The sequence below is a fragment of the Abramis brama genome (genome assembly GCF_963993115.1).
Source record: "Abramis brama genome assembly, chromosome: 1".
NCBI lineage: Eukaryota > Metazoa > Chordata > Actinopteri > Cypriniformes > Leuciscidae > Abramis > Abramis brama.
In genome coordinates this window covers 24,111,410-24,137,820 of record NC_139963.1, presented here as the reverse complement: position 1 = coordinate 24,137,820, position 26,411 = coordinate 24,111,410, and the positions used below count along the sequence as shown (strand labels likewise).

General features: G+C 37.3%; 2 protein-coding genes across 2 annotated transcripts; both read right to left on the bottom strand.

The window, feature by feature from the left end:
* Positions 1-1,625: 1,625 nt before the first annotated feature.
* Positions 1,626-11,472, bottom strand: slc35b1 (solute carrier family 35 member B1). The gene is made up of 9 exons (XM_084131935.1): positions 10,430-11,472; positions 6,913-7,016; positions 6,649-6,779; positions 6,540-6,570; positions 6,092-6,252; positions 5,881-6,007; positions 4,409-4,515; positions 4,131-4,284; positions 1,626-2,503 (listed from the first exon to the last, which is right to left on the bottom strand). The coding sequence occupies exons 1-9, from the start codon at positions 10,549-10,551 to the stop codon at positions 2,451-2,453; spliced, it is 990 nt and encodes a 329-aa protein (XP_083988061.1). The 5' UTR covers positions 10,552-11,472; the 3' UTR covers positions 1,626-2,450.
* An 82-nt stretch (positions 11,473-11,554) lies between these two features.
* fam117aa (family with sequence similarity 117 member Aa) lies at positions 11,555-26,224 on the bottom strand. Its single transcript, XM_084131926.1, has 8 exons — positions 25,696-26,224; positions 21,900-22,048; positions 18,393-18,488; positions 17,766-17,885; positions 15,886-16,002; positions 15,680-15,806; positions 15,228-15,378; positions 11,555-13,541 (listed from the first exon to the last, which is right to left on the bottom strand). The coding sequence occupies exons 1-8, from the start codon at positions 25,817-25,819 to the stop codon at positions 13,274-13,276; spliced, it is 1,152 nt and encodes a 383-aa protein (XP_083988052.1). The 5' UTR covers positions 25,820-26,224; the 3' UTR covers positions 11,555-13,273.
* Between the last annotated feature and the right edge of the window lie 187 nt (positions 26,225-26,411).

Sequence of the window (26,411 nt, the reverse complement as noted above, 5' to 3'; positions counted from 1 at the left end):
TATAATTTTAAATGGGCAAATATAAATCACGCATACATTTTTCTCTTTGTCATACAATAGATAGGATATTATCTGTAGTTTATAGCTTTATTATCTATAGTTTTTGACCTGGTTCTCTGAGCACTTTTAAATGATCTTTCACCCGAGTTGCTCTTTTAAGACAATAAATGAGTTGTGTCATATTTCACCTCAAAGATTAAAGATAATAATAATTAAAAAAAATAAAGTTATTGATGAAACGAGTTTAAATCAAATTTAAAATAAAGCTTATAGCCTATTTTGCGTTGTGGCATTATTATTTTCATGACAATTAAGCACATTCGTCCCTATTTTGCCTATTAATACTACTATTTTGCCTGTAAATATAATACACAGACAACATACTCTACTGACTGCAAATTATAGGCACTTACTAAATTGATTTTAACAAATATAGATTTGTAAACATAAATCCTCTATCTATCTATCTATCTATCTATCTATCTATCTATCTATCTATCTATCTATCTATCTATCTATCTATATATATATATACATATATAATGTTATGCTAATATGTTAAGTTTTTTTTATTTTAATGTAAAGTTTATTTATTGCATAAACCGAAATAGGTTTGTGTATTGCATTAACAAATATAATTATCTTACATTGCACAAAGCTATTTTAATTGCAATTCTAAACAAGTCAACGATAGATGCTGACCTTCCAAAATACTCTGTTAGTTTACATGATGGATACGTTTATGATAGCACACATCCATGGACTGGTAATAGACACTTTTCCTGAAAAGGCAGCACTGTGTCAGATTTCTGTAGCTTCCTCTGAACTAGCACAACTCTCAGAAGCATATCATCCTGCTTTCGCTTCTTTATATTCACGGCAAGCGTTAACAAAACCACCTTTAAAATCCCCATTTACATAGCCTTAAAGTGCTCATCTAAAAAACGAGCATGAGAGTAAAATAACAGAGGGAAAGAGAAAAAGGAGAAAAGCTCTTCATCATCGTTTTAGCCAGGACAGCCTCAGGGCAGCTTGTTCAAACGGTGAGTGTGGAAATGTAGTGTTGCTGCGCTGCCAGTTCTCCTCTGCGGGCTCTTTTAATCAGATTGCCTTCTTGACATCCGGCCGTGTTTGTTTCCCTCCAATTTCATTTTCTGCTTTGAATTGCACATTAACCTTTCCTCAGAGTTCCTGCTAAGCAAACGGCGACTGTTCTCCATTGCGATCACGATTATGAGAGGTGGATGGCTGACTCTCGTCAGGTACATTTCATCCAGTTTAACTGCATCTTCAGCTCCAGTCCATTCAAGTCAAAGCGTTCTCGACGCCACTGATGTGTTTTGCACCAACTATCAACCGCAACAAGACGTGCACTTTAAAAGGTGCGATTGAAAACACAACCCCGTTCACGTCCAGGGTGTGTGTTTAATGTCATTTGGATGTTTTTCTCTCCCCAAACAGAGCGAGAACATGATGCTGGCAGACACGAGCAGCATTTTTGGCAGACGTTCCCCTATGACAGCTGGTCAACAGCATCTTCTTTGCAACCTGATTGAGTTTCCCTTTTATTTAAACACCGTTATGATTACAAACAGATCCCTTCGTACCAGAGATGCAGAGTAGAATGAATCTATAAAATTCCATTTTTATTCTGACACGAGGATGCATTATAATGCAGATGATTGTTTTGTAAAAAATGTCAACTTTCTAAACATTTGCTTTGCTGACTTCAAAACAAGACATGAGACACATGAATATAAATATGACATCTGGTATGAAAAAGCCATGTTTTGACAAATAATTCATCTTTACAGGTGTTTGTTCGTTACATACACAAAGTAAAACACCACACACACACACACACACACACACACACACACACTTCCTGGGGAATGCAATGACAATAATCAGACGTTTAACAGAATTCACCACCTAAATTAAGGCAGAACCCACCTGTCTGAATCCACATTTCTCAAATGACTTGGAGATGTATATATAAATGTGTCAAAAGTACGAATCGGGGTAGCTAAAAAATTCTGTGGTTGCCCCGCTGGAGGAAGTCTTCCAGGAAGTACAATCAGCATGTGCATTTTTTTTAGACTACAGTTTTAAATGCCTTTAACCTTTCTCTTTTTGATTTCGCCCTATGAGCATGACAGATTATGATTAGGCACAGACAAATATTTGCACTGTACCTCTGTTACCATGGATTCCATTTTGAGAGATGATGGGTTAAATATATCCCATTATTAAATGTTCAGAACATCAACATTATTTTGAGTGCTAAAAACATCATCTCTGAAGTACACCAATCATGGAATTAGTATTGTAAAGTGTTTAGAGAATAAATGTCTATGTCTCAAGGGTTCAGATGCAGGCATACATGTGCGTGCGCGCACACTCACTCACTCACTCACACACACACACATACACGCACAAGGTTCCAGTCTTCAGTGTGTCGTCTTCTTAGGAGACTTTCCAAATTTGGCATCCAGTCCAAGGCCTGAAAGACAGAGCAGAGTCATGGTTGAGCTTATTATATATCTGCTCATTATGGCCATCCAGCTCTGGACTGATTATTAGCACTGTTAGCACAGAACTCAACTTTAACAAGCTTAGATGTACCCGACCAGTCAAAAAGTCTAGGCAACTGTGTTTGATCAAAAACGTTATGCTTAAATTCTTCAAATTAATTTTGTAAACAAATATAAAAATGTACCTATGTTTGAACTTAATTTTTATATATATTTTGTTTTTAATGAACTAAAATACATATTTTATATTTTTTAATTATATACACTACCGTTCAAAAGTTTGGGGTCAGTAAGATTAAAAAGAAATGAATACTTTTATTCAGCAAGGACGCATTAAACTGATCAAAAGTGACAGACTTTTGATCAAAGACTGTTACGTTGTTACAAAAGATTTCTATTTAAAACAAACGCTGTTCTTTTCAATTTTATATTCATCAAAAAATCCTGAAAAAATGTATGTTTCCACAAAAATTAAGCAGCCCAACTGTTTCCAACATTGATAAGAAATGTTTCTTGAGCATCAAATCATCATATTAAAATGATTTCTGAAGGATCATGTGACACTGAAGACTGGAGTAATGAAGCTGGAGTAAAAATGCAGCTTTACCATCACATGAATAAATTGCATTTTAAAATATAAAAATGTTCACAATATGACTGTTTTTACTTTATTTTTAAATAGTGCTGGGCAACGATTAATCGCATCCAAGATAAAAGTTTGTGTTTACATAATATATGTGTGTGTACTGTGCATAATTATTTTGTATATATATATATATATACAGTATTTACATGCAAATAATTATACACAGTACACACACAAATATTATGTAAACACAAACTTTTATTTTGAATGCGATTAATCGTTGCCCAGCACTATTTTTAATCAAATAAATGCAGTTAGATCCGCACAATTCTGGATAAATTAAGAATCACCATTTTTTTGTTTTCAAATAGAGATTGTGATTCTGAACAGATAACAAAATAACATGTAGGATCATTTACTAGAGTTTGACAAAATGTTAATTGCTGCAGTCTATTTAAAAATGTTTAATTAATTTGAACTCTGAGTTTTTAAACTCTGTTTAAATGAATGATTCAATGACTCAATCAAATAATTCACTTGTTTGATTACTGGATGAATCAAGGTTTTTGAAAGAATCTTGAATGATTGATTCAATGACAAATAAATGTAACAGTCACTTGTCGCCACATGGTGGCGCAACGATGTAATCAATACAATCGTTATTTGACATGCCAAATTCCTTTAAAAAGGTGATTTACTCTTTTGATCACTACCATAGACATCAGTGTTTATATCCGAACTATAAACTCTCATCCCAGTACAGAAATAATGATACTGTGTGGTTGAAAAGACTGTTTTTGAAGCGGTTTCATACCTATTCCTGACAACTGCTCTCTCTGTCATTAAGGAATAAGATTGCGTGGGTGTTTGAATCGTGCAGATTTAAAATGCAGCCAGTGAGCATTAGAGACTTCTTTCAAAAACAAACTTTTAAACGGTACTTGATTATTAATAATTTAATATAGTTTTATGTAAATAATCAATATAAGACAAATAAGAGTTTCACTCGCCAAGGAATACAAGGATGGTGCCAAACCACTGCAGAGTGCTGATGACGTTCCCAAAGAGCAGCACTGATCCCAGGATGGTGAAGAACTTCCGTGTCGTAGTGATGATGGAACATGTGAGCGGTCCAAAATACACCACAGTCATGAAGATGAATGTCTAGATGAAGAAAGAGGAGAATAAATGTTTAAACCCTGGATTATCAACTATTTACCATTACTAGTTTTGTGTGTGAATGAATGAATAAATGATGGTGCTGTTCTTTTGTATGTAAACCCCGCACCTGTCCAAGAGCGCTAGTGATACCGAACAGGAGGATATTATAGATGATGGCAGGATGGCGGTCAGTAAATGTCAAAAACTCCCACACTTCCCCGCTCCACAGCACAGCTATGCAGAAAGAAAGAGTGAGCAAGAGATGTTGTTTATTTAGTAGATTTTATGTATACATGTATGAGTGTGTGTGTGTGTATAGCCATAATGAGGTTGGCAAATAACTTTACTCTCCAAAAGCCCATTTTTACTTGCATTTGGGCTTGATGAGTGTTAATTCTGGACTCTGTATCATTTTGCATTTGCCTAGTTAAAAGAGAAACTTGACAATAACTTCAGAGAGCACCACAGGACAGCTCTGGATTCATAATGAGTGGTTTGGAAGGAAGGAAGTTTGCTGCATGTGTGATGAGATTAAAGATTAAAAGTGAGGAACAGATGCCTTTCAGAGCTGAGGCAGACCGACTGAACAGCTGCTGGAGATCAGCAGGGTTGCTTCTGTCAACCCTGAAATAATAACACCACACAGACTAATAGAGCCAGAGCTCCCCCTGCTGGAGGAAGATGTACTGACAATGAGCTCTGGTCTGATGGAAATACTAGTATACGATTTATAAACCATGAAGACATCCATACGGTCAAAAAAACATACCGAATACCATAATGATATTTAAATATAAATATATTTAATATGGGGGGGGGGGGTCAGTTAGTTTTTTTGTCTTTTATGCTCACCAAAGCTGCATTTGTTTGATCAGAAATGCAGTAAAAGAGTAATATTGTTATTACAATATTTTCGATTAATATATATTAAAATGTCATTTATTCCTGTGATGTCAAATCATTACTCCAGTCTTCAGTGTCACAGTGTCCTCCAGAATCATTAGCATGCTTAATATTTTTCCCAAGATTATCTGATAACAAACAGTTCAAAAGAACATCATTTATTAGAAATCTTTTGTAACATTACAAATGCCTTTACTGTCATTTTGATCAATTGAATACAATTAATACAAATATTAGTTTCATAAGAAATTCTTACTGACCCCAAACTTCCATAAACAATTTTGAGTGATGACACAAATTAATAGATAAATCCATTTTTTAAATTGATTCACTGAATCATGAATCAAATTTAGATGTTTAAACCTCATTAGCAAAAATGGATTATGGTCTTAAACTGATACAAACAAATTATGTGACATGGATAAATTCCTCTGACACAGTAAACCTAATGGCCAAAAATGACATGCATTAAAATCAGCGTAATATTCGTATTTTATTGCCAGCAAAACAATCACAATATATTGTGAACATTCAAATATATCCCCCAGACCGAGGGGTCAGTATTATTAACATGTTCCTATAAATCCAAGTGACAAATATTTATTCTATTGTCTTTTATCTTTAATAAGTAGTACCTTCACTAACAAAGTACCGATGTTCCTATAATTTATCAGGACCCTCTTTTTAACAACTCACCTACTCCCAGGATCAGTGTGGACCACATGTTAACATTCAGCATCATGTGATTGGCTCCCGTCTGGAAGCGCGCCCTCATGTGGTCCTGAGATACACCTGTCAGCCCATCCAGAGTCAGAGAGAGCAGCTACGACCAAAGAAACACGCATCAGATCATCTTCACACAGAGCACTAGAAATGCTATACAGAACAGATTAAAACAGAGCCCAACCAGCAGCATCTCTCCAAAGCCAAATGTGTGATCATCTGATGCGCTGGAGCCTTTGTTGGGTTTGTAGAGGAAGAGGGCGACCCCGGCGACGATTAGAAACACACACAGATACTTCGCCATGGGATATTTCTTCCTCAGGATTGTGACACCCAGAATCATCACTGTGGAACCAGAGGGACACAAGCACAATGAGTAGATGTGACCAATGCCATCAATCTGCAGAGGTTTCTATTGTGTGGTTAAGAAAAATGTGCATGAAACAAAGAGAATCGTTTGCCATATGGCCAACAAACATAAGCCAAAAAAATATGGCCATATGGGAATATATGCTTTCTTTGAACATGTGAGGCAAGCATAAATTGTGCACTCTAAACAAAAATACAACAAGATGAGATGAAAAACGACAGCTACCTTAGCCCAAAAAGTATTGGACACTGAAGTCTCTTACCTGGAATTGGTTTACAGGATTTTCCCAACACCTAGAAGGAAGAAAGACTCATGAGCATGATGTTGTGAGGGAGAGAGAGAGAGCGATACGAGAGTAAAGAGCTGCTGACCTGTGTGGGGTAGTTGACATACTGCAGGGCAGAGTTACTGGACACCATGGCGCTCAGGTAAGACAGAGAACACACGCCATAGAGCCAGCTTCTCGTGTGGTCCTGCTTTGAGCCCTCAAAAACCTGAATTACTACAACCATAACATAAAGAGAATCCAGAATTACTTGCAAGTGGAATTCAAACACAACCCATTTATTCCATAAAGCACTTCACACATGATCTCCAAAAACACTATCAGAAGAACATGCAAGGGTTTGACTCACAGAATCTGGCGAAAGCAGCGTTGATGATGCACTGGATGAAGACTAGGGTGGTGGCGTAACGAAACTTCTCCTTCTTCCCCGCGTGAGTGTAGTCCCCTCGCGTGCTGGACGAAAAAGAAGACAGAGGTATTGTGGGATTGAAGGGAACAGCTGTTTGGAACAAGGATACTTAATGATCACTGGCGGTATAAATAACCAACAGTGGCTGGGGAAGAAACTGTTGTTTATCGCATGCGACTAATTTAAGCACTTGATAAAAAAAAAGTTCTTAACCCTGGTTTCACAGACAAGGTTTAAGTCTAGTCCCAGACTAAAATGCATGTTTGAGATGTTTTAACTGAAAGTAACTTGCACTGACAGATCTTAATATGTCAGTGTCATTGCTGTGTCTCAAGATTCACAACAGTAATGTTTTTATTTCTAAGGCATGTTTATAAAAACCACTTGCCTCATCCTTCCCTTGGGTCATTTTGACCCGAAACTCATTTCTTTTAAAAATGTAAAAATTGAGTGTTCATGAGAGGGGTCCAAGACCCTAGGACGTTTGTCGCACTTGAACCACGAATACACCAAAAAAATAATTGAATGGATTCGAGGAGTTTTGTGGTTGAAATTTTAAAAAAGTAACAAATCCTTCCCTCGAGGGTCAGTTTTTATAAACCTGCTGCTGTGTTTTAATGTTAATCAAACAAAGGACAAATAAATTACTCACTGCTCTTGACTAAATAGGCTACCCTTTTCAACTTTACAAAAATATCCATCTATATTTAATTTATACGTTAATGAATATGCAGTGTTTTTTTCACATTTGATTACTTTATTCAGATTTCTGTATCTGTTAGATCTACCCGAAAAACTCTAAAAAAACTGTTTATTTCATTTGTAGCCTTTCTTTGTTCTATTGTATTTATTTGTGCTATTTGTAATTCTATTATTTGTTCCTATTTTATTACTGACTGCTTACTTGTCTTTAATAATGTTTTAAATTCACATTAATTAGGCTGGTAGTTTTTGTTGTAGTATGTAGATATATAAATATAATACATCTATGTTATTATATATTCCTATCAAAATTGGATTAAATAATTGATAATTCACTGGTGTCTAAACATTTGTACCACTGACCCAATCCTCAGCACTGAGCCCTGCTGGAGCTGCTCTAGTCTAAATATGTGCTGTACTGTTGAATGAAAGATAAAATATGATAGAGCAATAGAATGAACAGTGAAAGTAACAGAAGCTCATGCAATGCATTTTAGCAGGCTTAATTAAGCATGAAAATAACTGAAGGAAATATATATTTGATGAACAAATTAAGCCAACTAATATGATTTATATTCTTTTGGTTTCTCTACCAATACATTTAAAAATGACAAAAGCAGTGAAAATATAGGTATTGGCGAGTACCAAAAATGAAAGTATTGGTATCAGACTCGTTCTGAAAAAAGTGGTATCGGTGCATCCCTTCTTAAATTACTATTTATTTATTATTATTGATCAAATCTAGTAATTTAAAGGTATAAAATAAACATCTCCAAAAAATTGCAGTAAAAAATATTATTAAAATGAAATAAAATAAGCTTTCTGGACCTAAAAGAAAAGAAAAGAAAAAAAGCATAATTTTAGGGCTTCGGGTCTTTTTTTATATGTGTTAACTTATATGTAAATATGTGTTACAAAGTGCGAAGGAAGAATGAAGGTTAAATGTCCTAATTGAACGAAGGCCTAATCCTGGCTTAATCTAAGTCATGTCTGTGAAACCGGGTCTTAGGGTTGGGTTGTGTTACTTAGAGACACACAGGGGAAAACCTTCTGACCTGAAACTTAAAGGTAATGCAAGTGATTTTTTTATATATAAAACAAAAAGTATCCCTAGTACTACCTGACAGATATCACAGAATTTGCTATCTGTTGTTATATAGGTTCATAAGGACAGTTGTCGTCAGAAACACTCAATTATTTTGCTGACAATGGAACATCAATACTAAATAGACCAAGAATTTAAAATAAACCACTATTAAAAATTTACAAAACTAAGATCTAATTTCTCAAATCACATATCATTAGACTCTTAAATGAAAGAGGACTTTAGAATTTGTAGTTTTGTTATATATATCAGATCTTAATTATCTATATCTCGCAGTTTGACATCTTAAGATGGTCAATTTATAGAAAGGAGGCGGCCTGCACCCGTTTAGCCAATCAGAAACCCTATCGATCTGTCAATCAATTTGCACATTTGAGTTTGCTAACATTTTTTGGGCTGCGATATCGGTGGTTCAAACTAGTATATTCCAATTTTCTCTGATACGCATTTCAGTTTTACTAACCATTATGTACTAGTACCCTTAGTTACTTGTAACTTTTCAAATAGTTACATAAGCATCTAGTTTAGTTTTTCTACTACAAACTGAATAGACACCGGTGCAATACTTCTTACACACTACTCATTTTAGATCTTTATGGAAACTATTTTTTAGCTTATCTTATCTATGGCGGTTACACTTTATTTTAAGGTGTCAATGTTACAGTGTAATTATATATGTAAGTACTGAGTAATATTAATGAATATGTACTTCCTATAGAGTTAGGGTAGAATTAGAGTTTGGTTGAGGGTTAGTTGCATGTAATTATGCATAATTTACTGTTATTACTATGGTAAGTAAGAACATGAAACAATACATAATGTGTAAATGTTAGCGATTTGCCTAGTGAGTGTAACTACCGGTATATTAGTAGTTAAACTGGAATTAATTTGAGTATGAACTAGCAGCTAATGAATAATTACTAGCAACAACAGGAAAAACACACTAGTCAAAAGTTCCCGATAAAATTCAACCAGTGTCTTAGATTACATACTAGTAATTACTTTATTATATTATACTAATAGGCCTAGATACTAGTGAGTTTAAAGCAGTGGTTCTCAAGCTGAGACCAACTCTGGGGCCTCAGCAAACCCCAAGGTGGGACAAAATAAGGCCTGAAAGTAAATGAGTTACTTATAAATTAAAATGCTAAAAAGATGTAGGCTACAACATTAAACTGACATCATACTTTTGAGTTTATATGCTTTTATCCCAACAGATGCACCAGAAGCACATCAGCTTAGATTAGAAGAGCCTTCAAATATTGTCTCGGACAAAGGTGAGCCTTGGAGTCAAAAAGTTGAGAGCCAGTGGTTTAAAAAAAAAATCCATGTTGAAAGAGCTTGCCACAATAGAACAACTGTCTGCGATAAATCAGAGCTCCTTCTCTGAAAGAGGCTGACAAGAGAGCTGCCATCAGGCTTTACCATAGTATACTAATCTTTCATATACTGTAAGAATGCAGAGAGTTAAATAACATATGTTACAAGCAAGGTGAAATAGCTAAAGGGTCATTTCCACTCTCTACTTGCTCTTGCAACCACATGGACAGAGACTACTTGCAGTGCAATAACAGCAACTGATAACTGAAACGGTGTTATATCCTATATGTGATAGTAGGCTCTTCAAATGCAATGCTGTTTCATACTCACATTGTCTCCTGCAGTATTCCATAGTAAAAGTAGCACACGAACACCCCGCAGAAGCAGACGATGAACCGGAGCCGTTCGTTCTGAAAGAGAGACGGTTTGCTCGTCGCCTTCCCGGCGGCCATGCTATCGTCCAGCACTCTCGGTATGGACACGGACACCGCTCCGCTCCCCGTACCCCGTGCTCCTGCGTCCCGATCCACTCTACCGGCGATCGGTAGCCCGACTCTAGATCCCCCTCTTCTCTTCTCTGTACTGATGATGCGGCTCTCCTTCCTCTGATATTACATCTAACGTTACAGTCTTAAAGCCTCTTACAATAACAACGATATTACACTACCAGTCGTGCTGCTCAGTTTATTTAGGTTTCAGTTTATTTACAGATCAGTAATGTAACTGTCGCGCGCTAGCTGTGTCCAAACAACCGCATCCTGAAAATGACGAGTGAGTGAATGCGGTTAAAAATGCGGCTTTTGTTTCTAGATATTGCCGCAAAAGCTGAACTAATGTTGTACTCGAGGTGTTGAGTTAATGGTCTGTTTTTGACAAGAAGTGATAATTACAGCTAGGGCAGTCTCTAATAAATGTTTTCATTTGACGCGTCAAATGACTCTGCAGGAGAAGGACCCGAGGAAATTCGTGGAATCTGCTGATATGCCTGTAATTACAAATAATTAAAATAGCGTTTTAAGTCAAGTGCATGTCATTATTTGCTCAACCGCGGTGACTTCCCTCCCATCATGGGGCTTTCCGCTCAATCTCTCTTTTTGTTCATGATTGTACAAAACGTTGCCTGCTACTTTAATTTAGGCATTATAGACAACTCCCTATAAAAAATCTGTGGGGCCTTTCTTGAAAATAAACGGTTAGGATTTTACGTAGTGGTATGTGTATTACTTCAATTGGTCCAAATAAGCAAAAGCTGACGACATGCAGCGAATCACAGTGCTGGAATCTTTAAGAGGGCGGGGCATAGAGATAGTCTACAAGCATTTCGTGTACGTCTCATTCATGCAAATATTATATTATTAACTACAATTTTTATTCTAGGTTCATCTGGTATTACATTTTAATGCAAACATATAAATGTATATTAAAATGTAATAGTTGTAAAAAATTATGCTCAAGAATGCATAAAGTTTTTTATACAAAACAGTAAATACACTTATTTCTTTGAGTTTGTTTCTCATTTATGGCAGCCAAAACTGAGTAACATAAATGTACAATATATGCAACAAAAATATTTGTTGTACTGTACTCAACAAAATAACAATAACAGTAACAATCTGAGAACAATATTATTAAAACAGCACCCTTAAAGAACAAGGTAACGAGCGAGAACTTAAAAAACTGAATGGATGATGCCAAGACTGAGACACAATCCATGTAAAAAAAAGAAAAGAAAAAAAAAAGGGATAATAACAGTGCAGTGTCAGCAAACACTAATTTGCTGGAAGTTTCGTTCCTTATGATGTGCACAATCACATATTGAACCTGAATGCGGCAAATTTGCTTGTGTCTTGTGTAAAGTGTTTGTATAACCATCTTGGTGCTCAATGAACTGAACAATGTGACCACTGTGGTAAGAATAGTAGTCAAGTCTGAAGTGAAATTCAGTAAAACATACAGCACACTAATCAAGTGTGTAGCAAAATAAACCCTTAATTGGGTCCTGTCAGTATTCTTGTCTGAATTTAAGTGTGAACGGCCCACTATTCATGAAGACCTCTGAATAAACAACAGAATAATGGCCTCTGCCTTCTTTCCCTTATTAAATTACAACTGTAAACACAGTTACACAGGTTCTGTGAATCTCAAAGAATCCATAAAGAGAATATCCCCATCATATTTCAATCCAAACAAAATAGAAAAATAATTAAGTATATATTTTAGGACCTATTTTATATGTATATATATGCATTTTTTATTTTATTTTTTACTTTAATACAGTAACAAAAATTAAATTTTCCTTAAAAAATATGACACAATGCAAAAAAAAGAAAAAATAATACAAATAATTTCTTTTGATTGGAGGTAGTAACATATGACTGGGACATTTTCTTGAGAAGCTTTGTAAGATTCACCCTTTTACTCTCTCTGAACATTTGTTGACATTCATTGAACGCCTACAGTTCAGAGCTCATCTTAATGATGTCTAAATGCATACATTCTTAACTACTAAATAGACATGCTAAAGCATATTTAAAACAAACCCAGCCTTCAAAAACACCTGAAACATCAGTTGTCAAGATAAAATGCCACTACAATGAACAGCTGATGAGAGACTCTCTTAGTGTCTCTTTCGTGTTATCTGTAAATGCTGAATTAAGAAACTCATCCACAGCTCTGTAAAATCATCATGGAGTGGGTCAGGCTTGAAACACATGTTTGATAGTCTGTCTGATAGACAAAATATTATAATGAATGTTCAAAATGACAATTTTTTTGTTCTGACAGAGCTGAAAATATATTCTTATACATATGATGAATAGTCATCAATATAGTTTTATAGAAATTAGAGGAAACATACCAATAGGTAATTGCTATAACGTGAAACAAAATGATCACAAGTGCCAAGTGGAGTGTCCTCAGGTCAAAAGGTCGCCGGCAAATCACACTGGAGAGAGTCCACTGTAGTGGACAAAAAGTTGTCCATTTCATTCTTCCATCATGATTTTTTTAATCTCTGTGCCGATCAAAACAAATCATTTACCGGGTGGATGGCATGAGCTGTTTCTAGAAAAGCTACTTCTCTCTGAGACGCTTTAATGTCCAAGTCTCTGATGATAGGAACAAAGGCACAGCATTCTTTTGTTTTTCTTTCTTTTTGCCATGTATGTCCCCCATTCACAGAGAGGTGGCGGTAGGGTCTGGAAGGGCGCCGCTCAAATAACCACCCACACCATGTCCCGGTGTCTGGCAGGGGGCAGCACTTTGAGCCGAACAGCCAGTGACGGGTGAAACAGACAGGCCACGGAATAACAGGTCCATTGAAGGGAGGAGGGGCTTGAGGAGACTGACAGGGCAGAAGGCGGAGCCACCGTGAGGCGTGAAATTCACCTTGTTGGGGTCAGGGCAGGAAGGCTGAAGAGGGGCATTTCCATGACAGGCAAGGCTGAAAAGAATTGATGTTTTGAAAATGGTTAATATTAGGATCAATTGATCAAATGATTGGTTTAATGAAATTAACTGCATGATATGGAGATTGATTAACAGTGTATCTTCAGGGTTTTTAAAATCCAATTTAAGGCTTTTTAAGACCTTTTTTTAAAAACTATGCACAAACTTAATACCGTATGAACTGGGTAGAGCTAGATCTATAGTAACAACATGATTTAAACAACTACAGTTACAGGTAATAATACAGGCTTTGATGAAAGAAAAAAGTTTTATAAAATGATAGACCTCACATTTCAGCCTTTAAACTATTTTTTCAAATTATAAGTCAAATCATAAATCATTATATTTTAAATTAATATGCATTAAAATATAACTCTTATCGTAATTGTTTTGATTTTTGGAATCAGCACATTAGCTTCTTTTCGATCCACAGGCTGAATGACATTGCAAATTCACTCTCTGACAGTAGGTGGAGCTTATGGAACAGCAGAAATATAGCGGTAACCCCTGTATATGCAGCTGCTTCATAAATGTGACGAATTTGCATGTATGATATAAAACCAGAAGGTAAACAATGTTAATTCATCAACAGTAGATCAATAAGCAATCGCTTGTCATAAATGCGTGATATTCACTGATTGTGAACTGCTCTGAAAGCACAAGCCAGTAGAACGCACGACAGTGCCGCATTTTAAAAGATTAACACATTCGATTCATGTTTCTGTCACCAAATTTAAGACCTTAAAAGTAAATGATTACTTTTCTTTTACAGTTTAAAGTGTATTTATGACTTCTTATGGCATTAAATTTGATACAACTGAGTTTAAGAATTTAAGCACCCGCGATAAATGCATACTCAGAGAGCCCTCCACAAGATATGTTTGATTATACCATCTGGATGCTCAAAATTGATCACGTGAATTACACAGCTTATTGATTATTATTAATCGCTGTTCTAAACTGCTCTATTATGCACACACAGTCATTAGCGCGCATATCACGTGAAGATCGCACGCACACAGAATCATTCAGTGGTGCAGTGTATTATAAACTCTGTTCTTTGATTTATCAATAAAATAGCTTAGAAACTGAAAGGTTCTAGCATATATTTCTTAGTAACTAAAACCCACAGCTTCACTATTAGTAGAGAGACGCTGCCAGGTGCAATTCACACGCAATCGCTCCGTCTCACACTAATGCATTTAAATAAATGTAATGTTACTGTGTTACTTTATCTATACCTGATTTAGAATGAGCAGAAATCTGTGAGAAATATAATGACCCAAAGACAAAAGAACTGACAAAAATAAGCTGTTATGTAGGAGCGCTGTGTCATATGCCATAGCTGTGCACAAGGCAACCCGCGTTCGAGTCTCAGCTCGTGGTTCAGGTTTATTTGTTCATCAATGACGTGATCACCAACTATTCGACGTCGACTCGACTTTCATCACAAAAAATGTTGACTTTAAAAAAATCTGAAGTCGTTCAACCCCTAACCCAGATTATACACTTTTGCTGAGAAGAGCCCCTAAATCAAGATAATGTCATTTAAATTATTGTGGCAGACAGGAATATTGATTATCACTAACCCTATTAATAACACTATATTAATGTGTTCAATTGACATGCCTAGTTCATGTTTTTGAACACATACAGTAGTTTGTGTTTGCGCTGAACTTACATGGCCTCTTCAGACACACGTACTCTCTCGCAGCCCTCTGGAGGTTCTCTCTGGAACACGTACGTCTTGTTGGGACGAGGAGATGAGGATGGCGGCTCAGACATGCATGGAGGAGAGGAAGGCGGACAGAGCGGCCCGCACACAACCATATCTAAATACAACACACATAGACAGAGAAACAGAATCATCAGTCAAACACATATTACACAATTAACAATTTTACACAGACTTACTGTCATGTGTTGATAAAATATGAATGGCATCACTAAGAGCAAGTTTAGTTTGTGCTTTTTTTTTATTGTTAGTCTATGAACGCATACATCCTTGCCGTCTTTTCAATTTCAAATGGAACATTAAAATGGCAAAAATAGACCTATTTATATTGGATATAACATGTACTAAATTACTACTGGACACGTCGCTTGTTGAATCAACCATTAAGAGTGACTAACCCGCATCTGTGATGGTGCAGGGAGAGTGTGATGGGGACAGCTGGGCAGGAGAAGGGTCACTCTGTGAAGCGCTGCTGTACCTCTGAGCTGGGACGGGGGCTCTGTGACCATCTGGTACGTCGAGGATCTAAAAACACAGTGGTTACAGATGATTTTGAGATAAAATTGTAGGTCAGAAATACAAGTACATACAAACACACACTGACTTTGTGCTGTTCCTTTGCTGTTTCAGACACAAAGACTCCCTCCAGCTCCAGGTTCAGTCCTTCCACACTGCGTCTCAGTCTGGGGGCCAATCGGCTCAGTGGAATGAGAGGCATCGTCTGCACACACACACACACGACAATCAGAGAGACCTATAAACCAAAATGTCTACAAGTGACAAAGTTTACAGAAACTCTACAAATTTTAATGTGTTGGGGTTCTGATGTGAAAGAAAAATGTCTGGTCTTATTTCAACCCAAAATTAATTGTGCGATTCATTTTTTCATTTTTTTTTTTTATCTCTTTTGGTTTTATGGTTAAAGGGGTGGTTCAGGATTTTGGACATTGAACCTCATTTCCAAGTTAGCCTGGGTGTTATTTATCAGTGGAGACAGTTTTCAACATTTTTCATCCAGTCCATCCAGTTGCATAGTTCGCCGGTGCTAGGCTAGCGCGAGTCAACGGTATCTGCTAGCCTGCCATTAAAAACAGTTTTACCCACTCCACAGTAGACCAAAAGCAAATAAATTATAACACCAGACTATCGATGTAAATGTCTGTTGAGAGAATAATGTTAGAAATCAAACTACTCTTGCATCTCAATGATCGCATTACATTTACAGGAACTAGTTTCTCAGCAGCAGCGGAATTTTACTTTGCTCCGGTTAGTAGTACTGCGCCGAAAAGTAAACACAGAACAGAAGCGCACTACAGTCGGGACGTCTAGCTAGCTAGTAGTAACCTTGAGCAACGATATTGAAACATTCGATTGTAAACTAAGGAATTGGCAACATGGTGATTCGGTGTGCATTTCGAAATTGTAAAAATAAACCAAATAGATGGTCACCAAAAAGTTTCCACAAATTTCCATTGAGAGATCGAGAAAGGAACCAACTGTGGCTTCTTGCTGCTGGCTTGGACAACGAGACACCGGCAGAGACTCTACTAAAGTTGCAAATTTGTAGTCATCATTTTAGACCAGACGACTTTGAAAAACCCCGTAATCGAAACGATCACAAGTCACAATATACTCTGCTTCTGTAGTGATGAGTGTCAGCGGCAGGTAAATACACTTTATGGAATGGATTGTCATGTGGACCGACTCTCTCGGTTGCCTTGGTAACTTAATATCACTCCGCCGCTGCTGTAGACTGTGCTAATAAATACAGGGAACAAAGTATAACTATTGCAATGCGATGAAAGGGTAGTTTGATTTCTAACATTATTCTCTCAACAGACATTTACATCGATAGTCTGGCGTTATAATTTATTTGCTTTTGGTCTACTGTGGAGTGGGTAAAACTGTTTTTAATGGCAGGCTAGCAGATACCGTTGACTCGCGCTAGCCTAGCACCGGCGAACTATGCAACTGGAAGGACTGGATGAAAAATGTTGAAAACTGTCTCCACTGATAAATAACACCCAGGTAACTTGGAAATGAGGTCCGATGTCCAAAATCCTGAACCACCCCTTTTAGCGTAACCTGAACACATGAGATTAACCTGCATGTACGAGTAATGCAAACAGATTCATGCATATTCTCACCTCTATTTAAATATTCTACTGTACAAAGAGAGCCACTGCTACATAACATAACCAGCTGTGTGTGTTGTGTGTGTGTGTGTGTGTGTGTGTGTGTGTGTTTTCGCCATATCAATGGCTGTAGCTCACTGACACCATCTAAGTAAAGCTGCTCTGTTTTTAAATCTCTGTTGCTAGTGAGATGTGGGCCCATTTGAGAGGCTTAGCTCATAATCACAGCCCATAAACAAGCACAACATTTATAAATGCCCTTAACTCTTCCATTGATGTCACTACTGTGAACGAGCTGTACTAGATACATTCTGAAATTGTTCAGGTTTGTGTGTACATTCATGTTTACCTGTGTACTTCCAGGTGTGTGTGTTTGGCTGTTGTGTATGTGTTGGTGAGTGTGGTCACAGTCCATGGCAGGAGGTGCATGTCTGGAGCGTTTTTGTAAGGACTGTCGAAGTTTAGCAACCTGAGAGGAGAGAAACATGATGTATCAGATGTAAACGTATAACGTGCAGAAGAGAGGTGAAAGCTAACTGCTATGACTACTGCTAAAAATAAATAAATGCAGCCTTGGTGAGCATAAGAGACTTCTTTCAAAAACATATTACAAAAATCTTGCTTACCAAGTGTGTATTTCACTTTTTCACTAGTTCATTTTAAACTGTTTGTATATTATTTAATCATGTCATAATGACAATATTTGGATACATGGTACTTCATCTCTTTTAATTATTTTCCTTTTTTTTTTACTGTATAAGGATTTATTCAAATAATTTTATAGAGACTGGAATGGCAAATTTAACAATATATCCCAGCTAACAATCCTTGGAATTACTGGATTTCATATTCAATTATACTGGCTCCAATAAGAAAAAATAAAACAATGAAATTTGAATGCAGGCCAATGGACAGTTCTTCTTTATTTTTGTCTCAAATACCAAAGAACATTTTCCACCCATCATCAAGTACTTACCTCTCGAAGGTGTTCAGCGCTACCCCATGATGCAGAGCGCTTGTGACCACCGCCCCCTCTCCGCCCCCGTGTCTCCTCTATCCAGGAACTGGGAGTCTAAGAAAAGAGAGAAAGCAAGCGCTCATTTGACTTTCAAAGTGTTTTAATTTTAAAGTTACTGATTTTCAAATAATCACGCCCACAATGGTTTCTCAGCGAGACATCAAAAAAAGCTTCAGCTCATTCAGGATAATCAAAACTGAACCTCCCTTCACTGAATACCCACTATCCTAAACACCCTGAGACTTTGCATAAAGTATTCCAGACCTTTCCACTGAACACAAGACAGCTTATAACACATCCCCTTTTAACAGAGACAAACACAATGCAAAGCGATTCTGTTCTTTCATGCACCAGTTCGAGCGAAAGCACCATGAGAGTGGTGCGCACCATTCGCCAAGTGTTGACATGTTTTTCACAAATGGAACTGAAAGCTGCTTCCGCGCCTCACTAAGTGTATTTGAATACGGGACAGAATGTGTGACACACCTGGAACACACACATACGCCCAACACACAGCTGTGCGGAGACGTGCATGACAGAAACCACTGACTCTGCTGCACCACATTTCATAGATGTGGAAGAAAAAAACAAACGTGTTTGTACTCAAGTGCACTCATACAGACAGACACGTGCATACCGTCATGATATCCTGCTGAAGTAAGAGCCCACCTAGTGCACACTATATCGCCGAACACTGAACGATTTTTCTCCAAGTGACCCAATCACTTAGCTCCATCTCAGAGCCTAACGTACTGTAACCCAAAAAAGTGTCCTCCTCCTATGTCAGGTCCCTCTCTTCCTGTGTCTGTTAGAGGTCACGAATATATTGTGCGGTTGGGATGCGAATGTAACAACACGCAGTTGGAGTAACCCATACATATTAAAACATGTCATCACCTCCAGCCCCCAGGGTCCGAGATCAGAACTAAGCACGTCCGCTCAGTGGCTGGAGGTTTCACATGGCTGAGCGGGGGCAGGGATACGAGTCGATTTAAATTTAAATTCAGCCCTGATTCCTTTCTGCCTGGACACCCGCTTGTCTGCCCGCCCACACCAAGCTGCCGTGGGATTACGCCTATAAACGGACATTAAGTTCAAGGGTCTGTATGCACAGCACGCTAGATGCTGGCTAAAGTTTCAGAAGTCCCCGTCTGCACTCAAGTGGGCGTTCAGATCGGGGGTTGGGCAGAGTTGAGTGTCTTAAGACTGTACAATTGTTAACTGTTGCAAGTCCACTAAAAAGTGAGCTGCATTTGTTCGTCAGTGAAACATAAAGTGAATATATAAAAGTAGGGTGTGCATGGGGTGTGCATCTGCTTGTGCATTGTGTGTGTGTGGCAGGGGTTGAGGGGGACGGTCACTATGAAGGTCATGTTAAACAAAACCTTTTTTTGGGTGACCGGTTATCAGAGCAAGCATAGCAGATCACCTGCTGAGAGACACAGCCAGACTGGATGCAGCATCTATGAAGGAAGCAACGACCATCCAAACAGACACTGTTCTCAGAAATCAGCAAAGCAATGAGGTGGTCTGATGCAGTGTTAGAAATATCTCTAGTCTTAGAAAAACAAGTACATTTCTAAATCTTTGTAGGATGGTTGCCAGGGTGTTGCTATGCAGTTTGAAAAACAAATGACTCCTATGAGACAGTTTTTTTATTTGAAATAGTCCAAAAAGATGAGTTATCTGTCCTAATGAGTCTTCACTGTAGGGCTGCATGATAAATCGTATTTTAATCGTGATCGCGATTAAGGCTTCTCACGATCAATTCATCATAATCGTCAAGATATTTGCACACTGGTTGTTCATCCTGAAAGTGTTTTTATCTTGCATTGGTAACAAGCCTCCACAAGCTTTCATCCTTGGGTTTGCCAGGTGTCAAGAGTTTAAATAACCCAATCTGAGCCCAATTTTCTCTTAAATAGATTAATTTTCTGCCCAGTGTTTTACTTAATCTTCCCAAACTGGCAACCATGAGTACGTGCTCTCTCTCCATTCAGAAAACACGCTGATGATCTGAAAACACCACCAAACATATACTGTATGTTGGTGTTTGATCTCTGTTGCAATATTCTGCTCGAACGAAAGTGTCAAACAGCCAGTTTGTGTTTGTTCACAAGGACGCTTGTGCTGTTTGCTGCGACTAAATCTGCGATCAAACATTCTCAGTGAGAACTGTATTGGAAGTTATATACATTTTTTTAGAAGCTTCTTGTTTTACAAGTTTTTATAATGTAGAGATTGTGTGAATTTATATGATTTATAGAATTTGACTAAATATAATAAATCAGGAAATTAGAAGAGGTCAAATAAACCATGCATATGAATCTCTTGATTTATGCTTACATGAAAGAGCAATAATTCTGATGAAATGTAAAAACAAATAACAATCATGCATATAAACTGAGAAAAATAATCCGTATGATCAGTTTAACCATTATCATGCAGCCCTATTTCACTGTATAACTTATAAATGTATAATTTCTTTCATATGTAAGCAAAATGGATATTATAACTAAAATACACTAACATTAAAAGAGGTATTATATGCTCACCAAGGCTGCATTTATTTGAACAAAAACAGTAACCTGTAAAAACAGTAATATTGTGAAATATTATTTCAATTTAAAATAACTGTTTTCTATATGAATATGTAATCTATTCCTGTGATGGAATTTCAGCATCATTACTGTCACACAATGTCTCACATTCTAATATCCTGATTTGATGCTCAAGAAACATTTTTTATTAAGTTGTGCTGCTTTCAAGATTCAATGATGAATAGGAAGTTAAAATAAACAGCTCTTAAAGTAACATAATAAAAGTTGTTACTGTCACTTTTGATGTCAGTGCTGAATAAAGTTATTCATTTCTTTTTAAAAATGCTACTGACCCCAAACTTTTGATCATTAGAGTATGTCCATATGAATCAAAATCTAAACAACTGAAATTGAATCGAATTAGAAATCAAACCATAACCAAATAAAATCAAAATGAACAGCCCCAGCAGAGAGACTTTCAGCTTTTGTGTCTGACTGAATATGGCCGACCCCAGCAAGGCATGTTGGAGCAGTGCTCCAGGAACCCATATGGAAACCATTTGGGAAAAAAACAATATGGCTGCCGTTCCCAGTTGGGTTTTCCTAAACTCCTTCCATTACCAGCCAAACTCTTTCTCCCCAAAGCCAAGATCTTTCACTAGCAACCGCGTGACTTCAACTTTCTTATACAAACATGCCATGCCACGGCCATTTAAGAAATATAATTTGCAAACAACAAAAGTGTTACACATACAGAATTATGTAGTTGTTTTATCACATAGCGCAGATCTAACCAACGGTTTGTTTTACTCCCCACTGAGTAGTAAAGACTTCACTGCACATGGTCAGACAGGACCTCCTTTGTTTGCTATTAATATCACTGACTGGGTTAAAGGAATAGTCCTCCCAAACCAGAGGTTCTCACCTGTGTGGCCTTGTCATTGACACAGGTAACGGGCAGACACTCTGGTTCCCTAGGCCAACTGCCCTGCAGGTACGGTCCCACCAAAGTGTCCAGAGACAATGTGCGTCGCAAGGTTGGCTTCGGCGGGCGTCCCTTGGTCTTGCACTCGGCTACACAGACAGGACAGGGGACACAGAATGAGAGAATGAAAACAGTGAGATGCGTTTCTTTTTTTAAATAAATAGAATTCAACAATTAAAAAAAAGAAAAGAAAAGCACATTGCATGGAATATTGTCTCCCACAATGCAGCTTGCTGAGACGGACCCTCCATTTGTAGTGTGAACAATAAGCTAGAAGTAAACTCCTTTTTGGTTAATTTAATTGCACTGGCAAAAGGTAAAGCATTTCAACAAAACAGAATAATTTTATTTTAAATGTATAAAAACTCCAAACATCTTATTTGCATTTCAGAACTATTTTTGCAATAAGGTAATGAAAATCAGGTCAGAAATGCGCTTACTTTGCATGAAAGCAAAAAAGTCTGAAAATGTCACAAAAACAGTATGAATGAGATGGTCTACTCATTTTAAAATCAGTTGATTGGACTGACAAAAGGTATAACATTTTAACGGAAAAACTGAATCACTAAAGCCTGAATTTCCATAGATAGCCAGAAAGGAGGAGAATGAGATCAGCTAGCAGCTGTGCCACAGCTCTGACATTAAAGTGTTTCTGATGATGTTTGTTTGCGTTTAATAATAATCCTTTCACATTTTCCCTCGAGTTGGCATTTCAGCCACTTGTAAATCACACTGAGACACATTCCCAGCATGAAAGACTCATTATAAATAGACGCTGTTGTCGTAACGGATGCTGAACATCCTGGTGCTTGCTTCATCAACACACTGTAGACAAGGTTGTTATTAGGCTCCTGCCCAAAATACTCCAGAGGATCATTTTCACATGTACACGGGATCGTTTTCTTCTGTGCATTGATCATGTCATTGAAACTAATAATGGTACATCTGATCTCCGACCTTGTCAGGTCCTTCCTTAATCTATTCACCTCTCCCAGCCCCTGGGGTCTTTGCAGTGGCTTCGGGAGACTTTTGATGGTGGAAGTTTACTCATGGGTGTTAAACAAGGCATAGGCTACTTGTCTTGTACTGAGTGTATTTTGTCAGTTTGAGGGTGTGGAATAAAGCAGGTTGGGTGACTATGTGCAGATGATTGTGACATTGTAAGGTTTGAGGTATATGTATGGTTAGTCTGATATTGTGCATGAATATATGTATAAGTGAATATCACGAGAATATACATTTGCATAAATAAACCGAAACCTCTTTTTTGGCAAATTAAGCACATTTCCACTTGATTCTCATTACCGTAATGCAATAAATAGTAATGTGATACCTATATATACATGTTTGATACATAGGCTATACACACGTGTGTGTGTGTGTGTGTGTGTGTGTGTGTGTGTGTGCAGGTAACACTTGACAATAAGGTCTCATTTGTGAACATTCTAGCTAATATATTAACTAACATGAACTAACAATGAGCAATACATTTGTTACAGTACTTTCTAATCTTTGTTAATGTTAGTTAATAAAAATCCAGTTGTTCATTGTTTGTTCATGTAAGTTCACAGTGCATTTGATTTTAATAATGTTTTAGTAAATGTTGAAATTAACATTAATTAACAATACCTAAGATTAATAAATGTTGTAAAGTATTGTTCATTCTCAGTTCACTAATGTTAAGTCATGAAACCTTATTGTAAAGTGTCACACACACACACACACACACACATACATACATACATATAAATATATATATATATATACATATATACATACACACACACATACACATATATATTCTTAACAGTTCTTAACAGGCAGTCCAGAAAAATTATACCGTAATGTATAAATATTTGGGGGGGATTTGGGTTTAAACATGACTTGGACATGTTCTTGTCTTGTTTCTTGCGTTTGTGGCTTCTCAATGAGGCTGCACACGGATGAACACGGCCAATGAGCTGCATAGTTTAAAATCATACCCTTCAAGCACAGTGGGCAGGATACAAAAATACACATACTGGCATATGGACTAAATTTACGCTGAACATCCTAACACTATGAACACAACCTCTGGCATGCCATGATATTGTGCTAAATTCAGTGATGGTTAAAGAAGCTTTAGAACATATTTACTTTAATAAACAGATTACACATGAACAGACCAAGAAGAAAACAAACGACTTTATACCCCCTGCATATTCAGCACTGATTTTTAAGGGAAAACACCTGAATTTTGCACAAAGGAACTCAAGATGAGAAAATTATACTCATATCGGTAGCTAAAAAAAAAGCTAAACTTTTAATGAACCCGCAAGCTATGAGGAAGGGAGTGTGTAAAACTTCTTGAATGACTGGTGTTCCAGTTCTGTGGAAATCAGTGGAGCTTTTTGCCTCGTACTGTGTGGGCTAGCGCACGACTCAATAAACAAGAGCACAAATGCTAAGGGACCAGGGGGATTTGTTGTTTACCGCCTTGGTAACAATAAAACAAAAGTTATTTTGGTCATTCTATCTCTGTCTGTAGATTGTTTTGTGGAAGACCTACTGCTCTCCACAAGGCTTGTGCATTGTGAAGATCTGGTTGCACTCAGAATCAAAGACCCTTTGTGATTCACACATTGTCCTAAAACTAAAGACAAGACTTTCAAAGTATTCTCACCTAGTTGATAAAATGTTGATGTAAAATACCTGAGACAGCCTGACACCTACGGAAAATGTCGCACTAAGACCAAAGGTTACTAAAAACATAGACCTTTTGTTCAATATAGCAGTTATGTCAATCATAGAAGACCCAGATCTTCAACACTGGTCTAACAATTGTTGCTAAACTACTTAACTAAAACTAATTTTGGTGAGAAAAAAACAAACAAGTTAACTTCAACCAATCCTAAGGTTAAAAGGCTATTTATCACATTAAAATCTAAACTCTATTTTAAATTGTAAAAAAAAAGTACAAGTATACACCTCTGTAAATTAAAGGATTTTTAAAGTAACCATCATAAACTATGCAAATGCATTAATACTGTAAAACACGCATGTTATTATAGGCCAGGTTTAACATGCAACACTCAATTTTACACAAAAGTCCTTGCTCCGTCTCTCTATCCACCAAGAGGGCCTGAAAAAGTTTGAAGACACTGATATATGATACTAAAGCTACAGTTAAACTGCATTTAGTCAAATGCTTGAGCAACACAAAACAATGCAAGAATCTTTTCCAAATTTGACATCCAGGTGTGTACAGCAGATCACAGGAATGTGACAGTTGTAATTTGTTTTTCCTGATGCTGACTGCAGATATTTAAGGTGAAGAAAAACAGACCTCCTGAGAACTGGTCTGGACACACACTGTTTATGCGCTGAACATGCCCAGTGATCAGCGTTTATAAAATATTGCAGGCAAACAATAACATCCAAGATAGACACGACAGACCTGCTTTGTTTATTCAAGCCCTTGCCATGCTTTGTGACCATCTTGGCCACAAAACATGTAGGGAATAAGGTGGGGGGTCGTTCAGTGCACTGAGAAACTTCTTTAACACTGTTGCACTGAAGCCAAGAAAGAGCAGCTAAACCACAAGACCTCTGCAGATTATCCATTCACATTATTATTGTTATCGTTATTTTTATTATTATAGGCTACCTACCAAAGGAGAAGAGTTAGAGTGGATAGGACATTTGGGAGTATTACTAAATAAACAGTTTATAAAGCAACTTTGAGTGTGTTTTTTACCTGTTTTGGTGTCTTTGCAGCAGCGGTTCGGTGCTGTCCGGTTCTGCAGCTGAAACGGGACCGTGGCTCGGAGGGGCTGCAGTCCTTGATTACCCACCCGGGCCACTCCACTCCGACACGACATTCCCACAGGCGCTTTAGTGCTTTAAAAAGTCTTTCAAAAGTTCACGAATCTCGCAAACCCCAGCGTTTACCTAAAGCTGATACTCCAGCAAAGGTTTTCGTCCAACTTAGCCGTCAAAAAGTTGAGTTTTTATGGAAATATTTTAATTTAGCCCACTCGCTAGCTAGTCAGCTAACGTTACTTTCTTTTGTGATGATAGTGAAGTTTTTCTAAACTAATTAACGTTACTTCAATAAAAGCCGTTATTTTTCTGTGTGAAAAAACACATAAACTTTTATGAACCGTCCTAAACGGTTTATTCCACTTGGCCTAGTAAACTTATAGTTGAGGAGCAGAACTACATTGTATGGGCTGCTGCCAATTCTTCTTCAGTGCAAAATCTGACAACAGCCAACCTACACGCTCGTGTCGGGTTCAGAGCACTACACAGCGTCTAAACACATGTTTCCACTCTGATTGGCTGCTGAAAAATACTACTCACACCTTATTGGTCGTTGGTAGCATCGATCTATTAGGGGTGGGTCTCAAAGTCGATTCTCCCCGCCCACTTCATTAAGATTCATATTTTTCAGAGTTCTACCTCCAGCTGTGA